This window comes from Nicotiana tabacum, chromosome 18 (assembly GCF_000715075.1).
Source record: "Nicotiana tabacum cultivar K326 chromosome 18, ASM71507v2, whole genome shotgun sequence".
In the NCBI taxonomy this organism is placed as follows: domain Eukaryota; kingdom Viridiplantae; phylum Streptophyta; class Magnoliopsida; order Solanales; family Solanaceae; genus Nicotiana; species Nicotiana tabacum.
Genome location: NC_134097.1, coordinates 94,396,594 through 94,414,037, shown reverse-complemented (window position 1 = coordinate 94,414,037; position 17,444 = coordinate 94,396,594). Strand labels below are relative to the sequence as shown.

Genomic DNA, 17,444 nt, shown 5'->3' with positions numbered 1-17,444 from the left:
GTTAAACAATTTTCTTCAAAAATTTATTTCGCGGGCTAGGGATCTCAGAATTCAATTCCGGGCATGCTCCCAAGTCCCACATTTTTCTACGAACCCTCTGGGACCGTGAAATCATAGGTCAGGTTTCGTTTACCTAAAATATTGACCAAAGTTAACTTAAATTCAATTTTAAAGGCAAAATTAACATTTTTCTCAAATTTTTACAAAAAGGCCTTCCGGATATACGCCCGGACTACGCACGTAAATCGAGGTGAGACAAAAGGAGGTTTTTAAGGCCTCGGAAGATAGATTTAACTTTTAATAAGAGATGATCTTTTGGGTTATCACACACTGTAAATTATTTAAGGGGTTTCAACTGTATTTACAAATATATATACATAGTTTCCGCCGAAACTAACGGGGTCCCATGACCCCTCAAGAGGCAAGGTAGGTCCCCCTCTTAGAAGCAATAGACCGAGTAGCAACTAAAAAATAATCCGTAAATCTGACCTGATTATATCTATACTATATTAAAAGCACGAAGGCCCTTAGCGAAATGTCGTTCGCCTTTTTTACCCTCTAAAATTTGATTTCATACTAGACAAATTAGTCATTTCATTATTTCTCCTAATTTTTTTAGGACTTTAAAATCACCTAAGATTTTTCTTATTATATCTTTCCTTAGTTCTTTTTTGAAATATATATGTAAAAAGTCATAATATTTGGCAACATGTAACACATTAATTATCAAACCTAACGTGAGTAATTTTTCATCCAAAGAAAAGCTACATTTCCATTTTTAGTTATCCTTCGACAAATATAAGAAGTATAAAAAGAAATCAAGAAAAGTAATTTAAAAATTAATTTTACACTCAAAATAATTATTTAATTATTTTTCTAACTTTTAGGACGTTAAAATTAGCTGAAATTTTACTTATTTTATTTTTTTTATTTGAACTATGTAAAAATCTTAATATATAGAATTATATGACGTGTAATATATTTATTAAATCAAAACTAACGTGAGTATTTGCCATTCAAAGCAAAGCTAAACGTCCATTGTGATATCCTTCCATTGTGATATTACCATTGTTTCAGCTATCGTTTCTCTTTTACTATAATTCAAGGGTCTAAAAAAATAACTTTATCAATTAAAATTTGAATTATTATAATAAAATAACAATAAACATTGATTTTCTACCTTATTTTTGTGACCTTTATTTTATATGACTATTCGATTAAAATTTTCGTATGATAACCTACACATGGAGTCTTTTTTTTTTGTTTTTCTTTTTATAATCATTCTAATAAATGATAGCTTCCTATATTTACGTTATTTTTTATAAAGTATTAACTCTAATATTACAGTATTTTTAAGATTTTATATTATTATTTATTTAACGAGCTAACGGGCTAAAAATGATCAATGTTCATCATATTTAAAAACTTATACTTTTTTATTTTATTTTATTCAATAACTTATATTATTTAATATTTTTTCGTATTTTAAAAAATATATATTCATTGATATAGGATACACGCGCAAGGCGCGTACCCTAATACTAATTTATATAAAGACCTCAAGAATAATTGAAGTCAAATACCGAGTAGCCCAAGTTGCTTGTAAATAACGAAGTCAAAAGTCAATTAATCGAAAACCCCTTTCTTTAGTCTTATAAACCAAAATATCAAGAAGCCAACCAGACTTTAAAAGAAACTGGCGATGTCGTCGCTTCCGCGTTGCTGCTATGTTTGTTTGGCACGTCATTAAAATTATGTAAGGCTAGACAGCCACTTTACACGAACCATTTGAAACATATATGTCCTTATCATATACCAGCTCAATATTGGAATACATTCCTCGGTTTCAACCAAGACTAAAATGGATTGTATGAGATTAGGATTTAAATTTCACTAAATTAAATAAACCAAGATAATTATATTTTCTTTTCTTTTAAGTTTTTTGTAAACATAATTATTTGGTACATGCATTAATAGATGTACAAAGTTAATCGAGATTAACGCAAATTGTCATACACCATCGTTATAAAAATAATTCATTAGTTTGAAACTTTGGATTAGAAATCAACAAGAGAAGAAGAAGAGAGTTTTGTGGAATCTATCGACAAAAGTTGTAAAGCCTAGTCTAGGAAAGGCAACTATGAAATAATCAAAAAAATCTCTTTCCTCCTTTCCTTCTAATTTCGTTCGATATTATTTCTTTTCGTCATTTGTAAAGGATTTTTATGGAAAAAAAAAATAATACTAGAGCTACAAATTGTGGTTGTAGTATTACCAAAATGTCATTCAAATGTTTCAAAAGTCAAAACTATAAGAGATCTTACCTTTTCCTGTCTCTTGCTACTTTAACATTCACTGTCCAAACACAACACAAAAAAGAAAAGAAAAAAACTAAAAAGGAAAAAGAGCAAATGCATTTTTTTAATTGACGTTGCAACCTAATTATTTTTTGTGAAAGAAAAACCAAATAAATATTACTTAATACACAAAATTTGGCACATCAATTGTTTATTACTTCAATCACTTAAGGAGTTGTTTGGTACTTTTTCTGTCTCAAATTATCCGTGTGTTTTTCTTTTAAACGTCCCTTAAGAAACATTAATTAAGAAGAATTTTAGATTATTTTATCCTTATTGATGTCCTAAGATATGATTTATCTTCATTGAATATTTACTATCTCTATTTTCAAGAACAATTACTACTATTAAGGGTAAAATAGAAAAATATAATTTATTTGTCTTGACCTTCTAAAATGACAAATAATTTGAGACAACTATTTTTAGAAATTACGACAGATAATTTGAGATGGATGGAGTGGGATGTGTTAGGGAAAATAAGGAATATATGTATTAGCTTTCGTACTATTAATCTCTTGTTTGATAGTGTTTTTAAACCTATGTATAAGTAATACTTGTATTAGTTATATACACCATATTCAGTATTATTCGCATACATAATAAAACCATGATATTAGCAATATTATGATTTTTAAATACGAATAAGCGTGTATAAATGCATAACCACCTTTTAAATCTTTTTCAAATCCTTTCTAACGATTTTCAGGAAGGTATTTGTGTAAACAAATAACTTTTTTTAAACGATTATGCAATGCATGTTATTTTTAATACATTAAACTAAATAATTGAATAATTTCATCATTATTAATAAACCTTACTAAGTATTCTTATACACCCTACCAAACGACCCCTCAAGACTTTCCCATCTCCCCCCTTCGGTCCCACAAAGTAAAAAACATTACTAATTTTTTTCTTTTTCTCTAAAGAAAGCGTAGTTATATTATTAGTCCTATTTATTTTCTTTAATATTATTACTACTACTCAAAAAGCATTTCTAGATTCCTCATATATATTGATGATGAAAACAATAGCAATATATCTACTCTTGCTGCAAATAATAATGCCCTTTTTATTAATACTTCAAAACACAGATTGAACAAAAACAACTAAATATTGATCATCATTAGGTTTCTTTTTTGCCTAGCTTTACTTTTTTTTTTTGTGTGTTTTCTTGAATTCCTTCCAATTAAATTTGGAAGAGAATTCAATCCACCCCCCTCACAAACCCTAGCTCCAATCTTCCCCTCTTTCCATAAATAAACTCACAATTTTACATAAAGTTTTAATTTTTTTCATAGTTACAAGAATCTAGTTCCATTTACATAAAGTTCGAATCTTTTTTCCTAGTTTCCAGTAATCTTGTTTCATTTACATAAAATTTGTATCTTTTTTCATAGTTACAAGAATCTAATTTTATATACATAAAGTTTGAATCTTTTTTTTGTAATTTCGGAGAATCTTGTGTTATTGTTATTGTAATTGTATTTGCTACAAGGCAATATGAATATTGAAACTGTTGAATTTAGAGGAGGAATATATGGTGTGTCAGATGAATTGTTGGGGACAATTTCGCCAATAGTGGTGTATTGGGTATATTCAGGATTGTATTGTATGCTTGGGGGTATGGAGAATTATAGGTTGCATACAAAAAAAGATGAGGATGAGAAGAATTTGGTTACAAAGAAAGAGGTTGTTAAAGGGGTTCTTCTTCAACAGGCTGTTCAGGCTGTTGTTGCCACAATTCTCTTCGCGGTTCGTAACCCCATCACCCCTTTATTGCAAAGTTTCTGTTTTTATGCAATTTTTCTGTTTGATTTTTTTCATTTCTTGAGATTGAGATATGGTGATTGCTGTATTCTTGTGTTTTGAAGCATGTTTTTAGAGCTTTCTTAGTCTTACTTTAGAATTTTGCAAAGCATAATCTGACCCCTCCTCTTGGGTAAAGGATGAACGTTGTGGTAAGTTGACCGTCAATGCAAAATAGTTTAACTATGTTAAGTACTTTGAATTTGATAAATGGGATTCATTTCGTGGATCAGTTGGATACAGAGGATTCATATAGCCAGCTAATTTAGGACTGAAAGAATAGTTTTGATTGATTAATTTGATTGACCTTTGATGGCGGTTGCTATCCACAAAGGCGGGAACTATTATTCGAAGTTAATGGTTATGAGTTTGCCATCAAAGCCATAGCTCGTCTTAGTTACTAGGTTTGCAGTTAAGTATTTATTCATTAAATATTTAAATATTTAATGAATTTCCTAATACAAGTACATGATTCAAGCAAAAGCTATGGGGTTTGTCTGAACCCCTAGACAATGCTCTCGCTCCGCCCTTGGCTATCCACTATTGATCGAAGTCTGGAAATTTTTTTGTTCTTGAATTTTGAGTTTAAAATATGCAGTTCGGTGTAAGCAATGTGCAATTATACTTCATGGTGTGTTCATACACTGTGGCTGTGGGGTCTGGAAGGAACTTGAGGAGCCTGTTACAACAACGAATAGTTATTTCTTTGGGATTTGGCACCTCGAGGCATATATTGTTGGTTTTTTTCCATTATTTGAATCCGATGAAGATCTTTAGGGGGGTGTTCGATTGACAATTAGTTTGTATTGCTGCACAATTTGTGCTCATTTTCAGGATGGTGGAGTTTTTATTGCAAAGTTCTGTTTTTGCAAATTTCTGTCTGGTATTTTCTTATTTCGGAGATGGAGAGAAATGATGGGTGCTGTGTTATTACATTTGAAGCGTGCTTATTAGCTTTTTTTTCTTTTGGGAAATTCTTAGCAACTCCTTGTATTTTTCTTTGTTACCTTTTATGGATGGCTATTTGCTGTAGAATCTGATTTGATTAGTAAGAATGAGATGAGTCCAGATAGAGCGGAATGCATACAGATCATTCGTACCATTAACACCATCTAGTTTGTGGTTGAGGCAAATTTTATTGATTGATTGTTTGACCTTGTAGTGGTGAACGCTATCTGGTTTTTGGTTGAAGGCTTCAAACTTCCTTTTGATCTTTGAGTTTTTGGATTTGAAATATGTTGTTTAGGTAAGCAACATGACGTTTATACTTTCATGGTATATTTCATACCCTGTGGTGGGCATGGAAGAGGAAGAGGAGTTGGAAGAGGCTGTTATGAGGGATAATAGTTCTTCTTTGGAATTTAGCGATGCCTCACTTTTTTTTAATATGAAGAGGACATTTTCTTTCATTTTTGACATTTATGATTAGTTCTGATTGTCCAATTGTTTGTGGACAGGGTAGTAGACTTCTTGTTGATGTATTGTCTACCTTGCTGTTTGTAGAATTTGGCTGACAGATGGGCGGAGAAATCATTTGTCTATGTAGCTGTTATAGATAGTTATTTGAAGTGTTCTTTATGAAATATCCGAGAATTTTATGAACCTAGGAACACTAGTGCCTCCGTTTATCTGAGCTTGTACATTTAATAATATATTTTTAAATTCTGAGGGGGGAGATATTAATTGCGTTAATTTGAAGGGAAAGGGCAGACATACCATGGAGATAACATGATTTTGTGCAAGTATCAGATACAAAATGTGCGCTATAGTTTTGACTGATAGTGGCATAGTGCTATGGCTTCCTTCCTCTTTTCTGTGTGTTTGTGTGTCTAGAGGTGTCGGGGTGCTCTACTAAACACTTTATGTTGAAGAAGCCCCGATAAGTTGATGCCAGAATACTCGTTTCCAAGAAAATTAGTGTTATGTGTGAGACAAAGTGGGTCTGGAGGAGAGGGCAGCTTCAATATAACAGTGACGCATCTATGAAGAATTTAGCGATCAATGATTTTCTATTTCCCTCCTTCCTTTCTTGTCTGGATTGAGCTGTTTTGCAGATTGGTGTAGAGACATTGGTCCGTTAGGCTATCCTCTCCCCCTCGCCTTATCCCTCCTTTGGTAGCATAAAATGAGTATTTAATATTGTGATGTACTTGGAAGGATGAAGACACACAAATAGATTTCGTTGTTTCTGTTGCTAAACTTTGGTGGTGGTAATTAGAAGCGCTAGCAAGGGATAATGTCTTCGATCTTTGTTTAGTTAGAGTTTATTCTTTGTTAGTAGAAAAAAAAGAGTGCTTAATGAGAAAATAGGCTGCTCGGAGTCTTCACTAGCCCTCTTAACTGTACGTTTAGATTATTGAAAAGGTAACCAACGAGGAATTTGGGTGGTTTTCTACTTTTTAGAGTTTGAAGAAGAGTATTACTCTCCTAGCTCAGCATATAAGCTTGGATCTTTTATAGGAAGAAGTTGTTCCTGCCCATCAAAGGAGAGGAAAGAGAAACCAGTGCATCCTTGGATTGATGTCAACGGTGATAGAGATGAAGTGGTGACAACTAACAAGTGAGATTACTCTATTAGTAACCATTACTCTAGTATCATGTTGTAAGATAGTTCATTATATTTACAACATGTCTGCATTCTGCTAAACTTCCGCGACCTCAAAATGAGGCAATTGACTTGTACTTTTGTGCCCATGTGGGTTCAAACTACACTTTGGAGTTATTATCAATAGTGTAGTTTCTAATTTCTTTAGTTTCACACATGCAGCTTAATGAATACATCCCCCACTTGAGCTGTTCTGACATATAGCAGCCAACTGGAGTTTGGCTTGCGTTAATTCTTTAAGCAAACATCTAGTCCAACGTCATATGGTTCAGAGATTGTTATCGGACCTTGGCTTTTGGAATGTCTTTTAGCTGATTGCAAAATGAAATCATTCTTGGTCAATCCACAATCAAGTGATTTTTCTAGATCCATTTTATATCTTATTCCACTTGTGCTCTCTCCTCTAATATTTTTCGTCCAGACTTTTTATTATTTGTGTTTATATGTCAATGCGTTTCTGGATGCAAGTTTGATAATTTATTCTTGTTCACTAAATTCAATTTTTCCGGAACAGGTCACAGGTAATGATGGAGAATCTGGCGGAAATCAACAGGCTAGCTTCCTTGTTCTTGCTAGACAATTCTTTGTTGGAATGGTGGTGTTAGATACTTGGCAATACTTTATGCATCGCTACATGCATCAAAATAAGTTCTTATACAAGCATATCCATTCTCAGCATCACCGGCTAGTTGTTCCATATGCATTCGGAGCTTTGTACAATCACCCTTTAGAGGGTCTGATACTCGACACTATCGGTGGGGCCCTAGCTTTCCTTTTCTCAGGCATGTCTCCGCGAGCTTCTATCTTCTTTTTCTCGTTTGCGACCATCAAGACAGTCGATGATCATTGTGGACTATGGCTACCGGGAAACCTGTTCCATATCGTCTTTAAGAACAACTCAGCGTACCACGACGTTCATCACCAACTTTACGGAAGCAAGTATAACTTTTCACAACCCTTCTTTGTGACGTGGGATAGGATACTTGGTACGTACATGCCATATGCACTTGTGAAGAGACCAGAAGGGGGTTATGAAGCTCGGCCTGATAAATGATTGCAAGGATGACTAACAAAACTGTCAGTACATGTTTTAAAAGTATGTACCACTGCAATTTTACACCCGTATTTGCCTTTCTCAGTAATTTGTATATATGTTTCTGCATATATTGTTGTATTACTGGTTTTCTTTTTGAGGTTGAAAAAAGAAAAAAGGGGCAAATAATGCCTTTCCTTTTGTCATAATCTGGTTTCCCATAATTTGGTATAGGTAGAGGTTAAGTATTGTCTGGCAATGGATTGTATGCATCCAAGTGATGTTTTTTTCTTCTTCTGAATATTCTCTACCATAGTCTGCTTCGGGCTTTGAGTCCGTCGCGGAGAGGTTTTATTGGTTAAGTGGTCACAGTTGTGTAATTATAAACCTCTATTTTGTTATCATAAGTTACTGATCTCCAGTTGAATTTTATTAACTATGTAACTTAGAAAAATGTTTTGTAAATTATGCATCTATCTGATACTAAAGATTGATTATATGTCATTGTTTTTGGTCTCTTCTTGACAGAACATTGCAAGGCTGTCTAGTGTTTATAATACTGATTTGAATATGACATGAGGATCATAGGAATTACTTAGTCAGATCAATGAGTTGTCTTTTTCTTTTTCAAGGTGACAGCTGACGATGTGAACTGTTAAGATGTTACTGCGTCCGGTCCAAAATAAGTAATTTTTTAGTTATTTTCACACAGATTAAGAAATTTACATTTTAACATTAATTAGCAATAAAATTAACCATATTAACTTTTATTATCTCTTCAAAATATCACTCCTAACACATACTCCAATACTATTTATTCCAAGAGCAATGTAGGAAAAAAATAATTAATTCATTCTTGAAATTTGAAAAAATTACTTATTTTGAACCACAAAAAAAAGGCCAAAAAATCATTTATTTTGGACCGGAGGGAGTAGACAATTATAGGCAGGTCTTCAGAAATTAGAAAAAAGAAATAAGAAACACGATTTACGTCCCTCAATTGTTTGGTAAATATTCATTTTGGTACTTACAGTTAACCTTCAAATTACATAATTTTTCTCATTTCTGTGTAACTACCATCGTTAATGCCAGGATTAAATTAATTTGGTCATTTCTTCTTATTTTAAGTTAGCACTGGGTGGAAAATTTAAGGAAACCTTGATATTGGAGGATTGAAAATGAAAAATTGTACTACTAATTAAATGGTTGAATTTGTTTAATAGAATCAAAATTATTAGAATCCAATTGTGTTTAATAAATTATTATTAAACTAAATTCGTCACTAATCAAGAGATTTTTTTAATTTTAAAAGCTACCCAATTTCTTTAGCTTCTTCTTATAAGTCCCGGAGGAATGCCAGCTTTACAAATATTCTTTGTAACAGATATGCATAACTTGAAGATACTTGGGGGCGGCGAGATGGATAATTTTGTTCCAATGAAGTAAAGCAGATTAATATCAACATATCTCATACAAAAATGTATTGAACACATTACAACATCTGTTTTTGAAGGAAGAAAATGCTCCTAAGAATACATCAGAAGATTCAGGACTCATCAACTAGTGAGAATAAATGAATGCAAGTGTGTTCATATTTATGAATCCATCAATAGAAAGTTAAACACATACATTAAGGAGAGTACCTCCTCGACCAAAAATTCCTTAGCCACCAAATACCATTGATAACTGAACTTTATGTTTCTCGGAATCCATTGCAAATACATTGATCAGACCACCATCTTCGCGAGCATCTTATCGTGTGAATGTGGTATTATTATCACCAACGGTCCAATATTTTTTGACTGCTACAAGTATTTTCTCGGGAACAAGGGGGGCGTCTTCATGATCCATCAATTTAAAGTCCCATCTCATACCTCCTATTATCTTCTTCACCTTAATTAGCACGTCTACATCGTCCCTCATAATAACAGCGCCTTCTGGCCGCAAAATACGGTCCATCTCTAAGAGAATGTCTTCAAAGTCGCACCTAAATGAATTCAAGAAAGAAAGTCAACAGACGAGTGTTAAAACACTAATTTAATTTGGACAAAAGCACAACAGCAATCTATGCTAACAGAAACAACAAGAAACAACAGGTCAGCTAATTGGGATGGATTCAGTAAATATTTAGCCACTTAAAACTTTTAGCTAATACTAATGGGACAGACCTTTTCTAGTTACTTAACCCATCTCCAAGTGACACGCTATTGGTTTAGCATTGGATAATCCAGCCAAACCCTCCAAGCATGCTATTGAGTTTAACATATCTCTTCACTCTAAAACAATTAGAGAAGCTCTTATATAATAGTTTTGCTAATCGCATAAAGTTCAGCTTAAAAATGGGATTCAAAAGAAGCAATAAAATGTACGCTCTTAGCTTAAATTTTTATGATGGTACTGACTTTTGACCAAGTTTAAGGTGTTAATTTGACTTATTGGTGATAAAGAAGATAAAATGTTAAAAGTAATAGTTGAATGATTAGGTTGATAAGGAAACATCACACTAAAGCTTAAAAGTTGAATAATTTAATGATTTTGATCTTTTGAAAGTTGTAAAGGTTGAATAGAAATGGATTGATTTCAAACATTTGGAACGTACTAAAACTAGAAGAGTGTCATACTAATATAAATTGGGACAGAGGGCGTAACTTGAAGATGTTTGGCTTAACCACACTAATACTCCGACTTATTCTTTATTTACAACCAATTCCGATCATTCAGTTCTGAAGGAGGAAACCAGCAAATATTAGTGACGTGCAATTCAAGTCAACACTGAGCCAATTAGGCAGGGCTTATAATACGAACTCCATTAAAGAGATTGGCTCCAGCCCAATTCTCAAGAGTCATAATACTAAATAAGGCTCTTGATCTCAACAAGGAACAGCTTGAAATGCTAAAGTACAAGAAAAGAAAAAATGGAATACTTACTTATCCTTGTATAAACTGAAAAGACCATGAGCATGAATGAGATCGTAAGTCCTTGGATACGTAGAGAATGCTTCACACCTGAATCACAATTTCAGCAGGATAAGAGGAAGAGAAAATTATTGTATAAAGTACGATGCACAGTTTGATCTCCTTACTAAGAGACAAAATTAGACAAAACAATTTGATCAAAACGTGACATAGGATTGATATTCCTTCCTCCATTTCCACCGAGACTTAAAAATTTTGGTGTTGAAACCCAAGGCAGCAACTTATATTGCTCTATATAGGTATGTTGCGAGCATATGCTTAATTAACTTTAAACCCTCTGATATTGAAGGCCTCACACAAAGATCCCGAGTTTAGTATCCTCTAAGGTTAATGCGTTAACTACTATATCCAAACCAGAAGTACAAGAGCAAACTAACATAGAAAGGGATAGTAATATTTGATCAGTGGTTTCCTTTAATCTGACACTTCCTTAATTCTTCACAAAGTCACTAATAATAGAGCAAAATTTTCCTTTGATGGTCCTTGCATTTACAGCCAAAAGAGTAGAGAATACAAGATTAATAATCACAATTCACAACCACAAAAATTGAGTGCCAAGAATACTGCAACTTCCTGTAAACGACAAACAGTTGCCACAGTAATCCAGATAAGTATATATTGAGCATGTGAGAGAAGAAGTCATACCAGTCATGATAAATTCCGATAAGCCCTCGTTCATATATAACTCCCAAGGTATTTTTCTCGGCTATTGTCGGCATAACATTCATCACCCACATTTTGGGAGAATGAAGAGCTGCAGCAAAACCTCCAAGTCCAGCATTCATATCCATGATATTACGGTACCTTCCTGTATCAATGAGTTTGTTAATTTTTGTATAAGCACTTACATGCTTCTTCCATTTCTTGTTGTCTTCCAGATATGCCTCAACGGAAACTCCAGAAACTAGTCCATTGGCAATTCTTGGGGGAACAGCAAAAAGTCTCTCAGGAAATGGCTTTAGACCCTCGCCATCACCATTAACTTTGCTTGGTGTTATGCATCCTTCCATTTTCTTGTACCTGATCAACAGAAGCAAAACAATGGAATAACCATGAAACTTGATTTTCAATAATGATTTACAGTGTAATGTACAAGTAATGTTGGATGAAACGAAAGGGTCTATCCTTTTACTTCGTTCTTATAGAACGGGCCAAGCTAATAGGGTTAACACTGTAGTGTACACTCGCTGTCTTGCACCAACAGGGTTTGCATGGTAAGTGAACAAGGTAAATAACCACCGTATCAGATTATCACAAACTTTAATTATAAAGACTTCTAGATATCTTTCCACATGCTTAGACCTTCTTAAAAACATTCTTCGTCTTAGGAAATAAGTGTATAAGTCAAAAAGACTTAATATTGTTTTAGCGTTGAGGACATAATCAAGTTTCTTTGAGACACCAAAAGAAAATCCCGTTGTATCAATTTGCCACTCATCGGAGGCAAGAAGCACATTCTCCTTAGCATTTTCTTGAAGTACAGACGAACTACCAACATATAAAACTGAACTATTTAGAATGATGACATACCAGACATCATCTGGATCTGCAGATTTACAAAATGTAGCTGCAGAATCTTCTTGTTCTGAACGGCATGAGTCAGCATCCATCCTTTTCTGCCAAATTGCAGTCTCTCCCTTCTCAGATTTCTTCTCCCAGCAAAGACGTTTAGCAATATCTTCAATCTTCCTTTGTTCTTCCTGAAGTTCCTCCTTGGGTCGTTGCCAGGCCTTGTAATTAGTCTTCCAATTGATAGGAGGACCGGAAAGCACCCAATAACCGCCAGGTCTAAGAACTCTATCAACTTCCATCATGAGGATTCCATCTGCAAGAAGAAAGTATAAAATATGCAACCAAAGCGCTCTACCGAAAAGGTTAACAAGTAAAAGGAGTGAAGTAAAACCAAATGTCTTGCAAAATTGTAAAACATCACACTTGTTCATATTGCAAAGTAGTTTTTTTTTTTTTTTTTGAGAATGGCAACCTTTTATAAAAGAAAACAGCACAAATTTGCAAAGTAGTTATTCTTGCTACCAAACAACATTCATACCAGCAGCTCCCCATGGGATTAGACAACGAGAACAATGAGCCATATCAAACGCCTTAGATGGATATGGCATTTTGACTGTTCCTAGTACGCCAATAACAGCGGGCACACCCCTTTCAAGAGCGAACTGAACCTGAGCTTCATGTGAGTCTCTGGGGGCAAATGACATTGCTATGACATTCCTTTTCCAAAGATAAGCACCCCAACTTGCAACCTAGGATTCATAAAGCATTGTTAGCCAAAGAAGCCAACACAATAGCGAGAAATACTCTCCAAGTAGGTGAAGAAACTGACACACAGATATCTTTGGGTAAAAGAGAGGATTTCAAAGCAGAAAGCATACCCCACAACCAGTGTCCAGAGCAGTCCGAACAGTTCCATTTTGAATCGGGATTACTGAAGCAAGCTGATCAATATACTTATCTGCTCCTTGAGGAAACTGTGTCCCTCCTCCAGGAAATCTAAACACATTACCTTCATACTGAACCCAATTTTGAATGGCCTTCTCAACGGTCAAGCTCTTATATGGAGCATTGGCATATGGAACATAATCCCGACTTTTTGGCCACGGAAATGGGGTAACATACCCCTTAGGTGCTGGAATGAGGCAATGCAACTTCTTTTCTTGAGGTGGACAATGCCTTTCCCGATAGATCATATTTTCCCTTGGGAAGTGCATAGCACGCTTTTGATCTTGACACGGTGTATGATCGGTGTAACGAGGATGACATGGCTTAAATTTTTTGACTTCTGTTCCCGAATCATCAATGCTACCCGCTTGGCCACCATGACGAGTCTCAAAATTGAGATTCGGTAGGATATTGCAGTTCTCACCAGCAGTCTTGGTGACCGCCAGAGCTATACTATCTCCCTTCCCAAAGCCACTTCTTTGCCATGCTCCAAGCAAATAGAAGAAGCAACATAAACCAGTTACTATAAAGATCGACACAGAAGTCCTAGTCCTATTGTCCCCTGAACTTTTATTTGCCATTGTTGTCCTGAAATGATTTCAAAGCTGAGTTAGGAATGAGAAGGAAATAGAATGCCGATGCACCTATGTTTTCTAAATGTATCAGAAGTACATATATCCAGACATCACACCTTATACTGCAAATGACCTCTATTATGAAGGAAAAAAAAAGAAGACCGTCACTAGATCAGAGCATAGTTCTATAATATGTTGATCGTCGAGGATACCAAATGCTGTTAGAAATTTCAGTAGAAGTCAATTAAAGCAAATTATAGAGTAAACTCAGATAAAGCTTCTTTTTCTCCCTGATACTTCAGTAACTGCATATTAAGGTAGCAAGAGACGACCATAGATTTTAACCGCCCCGCAGAGTAATTGGACCAAGTTTGACAGTTCTATTACACAAAAGTTAAACAAACCAACCCACAAATCAAGCTCTCAAATAGGTTGTGTTAGTTCCAACATAGTAAAACAGATATATATAACCAGAGAACAATGCATCAGCTCATAGAACACAACCCCCCAAAGCTACAAAAACTGAAACTTGAAGCCAAGAACTGATACTTAGAGCAGACCCAAGAAAAAAAGAAGCTCAAAACTGCAAATTTATTATACTCTAACTACACTAGGAAAATATTGTTATAGTACCCCATAAGAACAAATTTGAACCATGTACTGTAAAGGGGTTTAGAAAGTGAAGTCTGACTTGACAAATGAATCAACCAAACTGAAAAGAAAGATAGGAACTTTAAATCAAGAATTGCAATGAATTGAATGAAAGATCAGCTATAAATTGTTCAATCAGTATACCAATGTCATGAATTTTTTTTTCACACTTCCTTAATGACCTTCCAACTCTGCTTTTCCGTCTACAACTCAATTATGGTGCCACCCTTAAAGCTTTACAAATTAGCCGAGAAAATTTAGCAGAGCCACTGCAAAAATTTCCCCTGATTTTGAATATTCAAAAATATCTACAAGTATAGATCAAATTTACAAGTTTCCTTTTTTTTTTCCTGTTTGGGGGGAGTGGGGGTTTCTGTTTAGTAATCATAGTAGTGTTTGCTAAAGCGTAAAGGAGGTGCGAAGTGCCACACCAATCAGATGAAATGGGACCCATATGGGATAGCACTAGAACGTAATAAAACCAAGGAAGTGGGACCTACCTTCATGAAAAATCTAAGACGTACTATGTGTGTCGTTCAATGTAATAGTCGGCAGGATGGACGGCTTGAGATGAAGGATCTTGGTGAATCATGTACGTTGATAGTATCAATAGAGCCTTTAGTCTTTTGATTGGAGCAGAGTCGAGAAACTAGAAAATCCTGTTCAGGCAGACTCAAAGTTACGAGTTGTTTTATAATCGTCATTATTGTTATTAGGCGTGGGCATAAAATCCGAAAAACTGAATTCCGAACCGAATCGAATTAATTCGGTATTTCGATTTCGGTTTTTTCGGTATTTCGATCTAATTCGGTATTGCAATTTTGGTATTTCGGTACGGTCCTCGGTATTAGACATTTGAAATTTCGGTATACCGAAATACCGATTTTTTTAAAGACATTTTTCTAATTTTCTTATTGAACCAGTGAACTCCCCAGACCAAAGCCCCAGCCCACCCTGTCTAAACATCATTCATTAGGTTAGAGCATTAGGCTATTAGACAGAGCAGCAAACGAAGAGTCGAAGAGACGAAGATGCTCCATTCCTCAATTCCTCAGTCCGATTCCTCAATTTCTCAGCCCGATTAGGCGATTTCCGGCTTTCCGAGCTCCGATTAGGCGATCCTCACTCCTCAGTCCTCACAAATTCTGGGCAAACGAAGACGTTGTTGTTGCGAACTTGCGATAGTTTCAATTTTCAAAGGTATGTTTCTAATTTCTACTATTTTGTGCTTTTTAGTCAATTCAATTAGTAGAAAGATAAAGTTTCACCTTGGAATCTTCGTCGGAACATGAAATTTAAAATGCTACTTTCATGACTGTGTGCAACTAACATCATTTATGTTCTTTCAGTTTTAAACCTCGGAATACTTATCTATCAAGAACTCTTATTGCTCTGTTGACCTATGGAGGTGTTCCCGGCAGAGTATTTCTTTGATATACTGAATAACACTTTGGAGGAGATACAAAGGTTATACTCAGATGAGGTGACAACACTAAAAGGTAATTCTTGGTTTAGAAAAAAATTACAATAAAACTAAGTCTCTTTGCAATTGTTTATGGTTATAATCTACCACGTATAAGGAGAAATGTGGACCTTCAGATACTATTACCCGAAAACTTTAAACTTATGCGTAGTGTTGCTTAAATTTCAGCATGCGGTAACATTTTGGTTCTCAAACTTTCAAATGATGTCTTGAAAACATTACATGCTTATTTGCACAATTAACAAGCTGGTGCCTGTACTGGTTTTAAATAAACATTGTCTGAAGCCTTCTTTCCGATTTGATACAGAAGCTTTAATCGTAGTATTCCTTTACCTGCATTGATCTTAAAATGCATGACTCTGTTCTAAGTATCTGTTGATTGCTTTACCAAATCAGACCTTTACTTTTTTGTTTTATTGGTTATATCTCTGTGCAGTTGCAGCGAACCATAGAGATCGTGATGATGCCTCTATTGCCACGGGTATGATAATGGCTGCAGTACCTCTCTGTGAACCGTATCTTAGGTGTTGCTTATCTTCCTTGACAAAGGAAGAAAGAAATGGGCTAAAAGGAGGAAAACTTCCTATCTCTGATACTTTCTATTTAATAGGGACAATTGATCCGACGGATACTTTAAATCCTCATGAAGTCTGTGTTATTCTATAAGTATACGTTAAATGATATATGACCCTTGAGTAAATGTTTAACTAACCTAATAAGTAATTGTTTTGACCTAGTAATTTCAGCACATGTATGTTTGTAACTTGTGTCATCTTTTGATGCTATGCCTTTACTTTTAAAAAGTCAAACTGGAAACTTACAAAGTAAAACTCAACAATTTTATGCAGTGAACACGGACAGATATCTGGAGAGGTACTAGTATACAGGAATCCCCGACTTCGCAAAGTAGAGTGCAAGCATTGTGGTAAAGTCAATAATGTTAATCCAAAGAGGAATGGAACAATTGGTTTAAGGAAGCATATTAAGCGTTGTCTTGCGCGTGTTCCTGAAATCCGTATTTAAGAATTAAGATTTAAGACTGTTTTTATTGAGGGATGCCCTCTCTATTTAAGTTAATTCTGCTACAGCTGCTGCATTTGTTAAGTGTTAATTTTAGTAAGACTGTTGCATCTGTTGCACCTTGATAATTTATTATTTTTATTGTTAATTTTGTTAAGCTGTTGCATCTGTTGGTTAAGACTGCTGTTGCATCTGTTGGTTAAGACTGATGTGGCATCTGTTAATTGGTAATGCAGCCAGTAGATTAGCTATTTAGGTGCTGCATCTGTTGCATCTTTGTCTTTGAGCCTTTGAATTTTGAAATTTGAATTGTGCATACTGCACTGTTGCACAGAATTGTGCACTTGTTAAAATGGCCTGGTTTGGAAAGATTTAAATAATTGTGGACTTGAATAGTAATGGCTATGGTTTTTATTTATTTATAAATGGCTAGAAAAGGATATTGTTAATGGCTTCTTTAGCCTTTTTAGCTTTTGCTTAG

General features: G+C 34.6%; 2 protein-coding genes across 2 annotated transcripts; one reads left to right on the top strand and one right to left on the bottom strand.

Moving 5' to 3' along the window:
* The first annotated feature begins 3,347 nt into the window (after positions 1-3,347).
* On the top strand, positions 3,348-8,245 carry LOC107810197 (sphinganine C4-monooxygenase 1). The gene is made up of 2 exons (XM_016634946.2): positions 3,348-4,109; positions 7,283-8,245. The coding sequence occupies exons 1-2, from the start codon at positions 3,858-3,860 to the stop codon at positions 7,820-7,822; spliced, it is 792 nt and encodes a 263-aa protein (XP_016490432.2). The 5' UTR covers positions 3,348-3,857; the 3' UTR covers positions 7,823-8,245.
* A 983-nt stretch (positions 8,246-9,228) lies between these two features.
* Positions 9,229-14,925, bottom strand: LOC107810196 (putative methyltransferase PMT2). The gene is made up of 7 exons (XM_016634945.2): positions 14,605-14,925; positions 13,168-13,822; positions 12,828-13,038; positions 12,308-12,602; positions 11,423-11,797; positions 10,730-10,807; positions 9,229-9,788 (listed from the first exon to the last, which is right to left on the bottom strand). The coding sequence occupies exons 2-7, from the start codon at positions 13,813-13,815 to the stop codon at positions 9,554-9,556; spliced, it is 1,842 nt and encodes a 613-aa protein (XP_016490431.2). The 5' UTR covers positions 13,816-13,822; positions 14,605-14,925; the 3' UTR covers positions 9,229-9,553.
* Positions 14,926-17,444: the final 2,519 nt, after the last annotated feature.

Bases quoted from the DNA above. Each gene is read 5' to 3' on its own strand.
- LOC107810196 (XM_016634945.2), bottom strand. From the start codon at position 13,815: ATGGCAAATAAAAGTTCAGGGGACAATAGGACTAGGACTTCTGTGTCG. The intron at 13,039-13,167 runs GTATGCTTTCTG...TATGAATCCTAG, and splicing joins CTCTGGACACTGGTTGTGGG to GTTGCAAGTTGGGGTGCTTA. The intron at 9,789-10,729 runs GTAAGTATTCCA...GAATTCATTTAG, and splicing joins TTCAGTTTATACAAGGATAA to GTGCGACTTTGAAGACATTC.
- LOC107810197 (XM_016634946.2), top strand. From the start codon at position 3,858: ATGAATATTGAAACTGTTGAATTTAGAGGAGGAATATATGGTGTGTCA. The intron at 4,110-7,282 runs GTTCGTAACCCC...TTTCCGGAACAG, and splicing joins TTGCCACAATTCTCTTCGCG to GTCACAGGTAATGATGGAGA.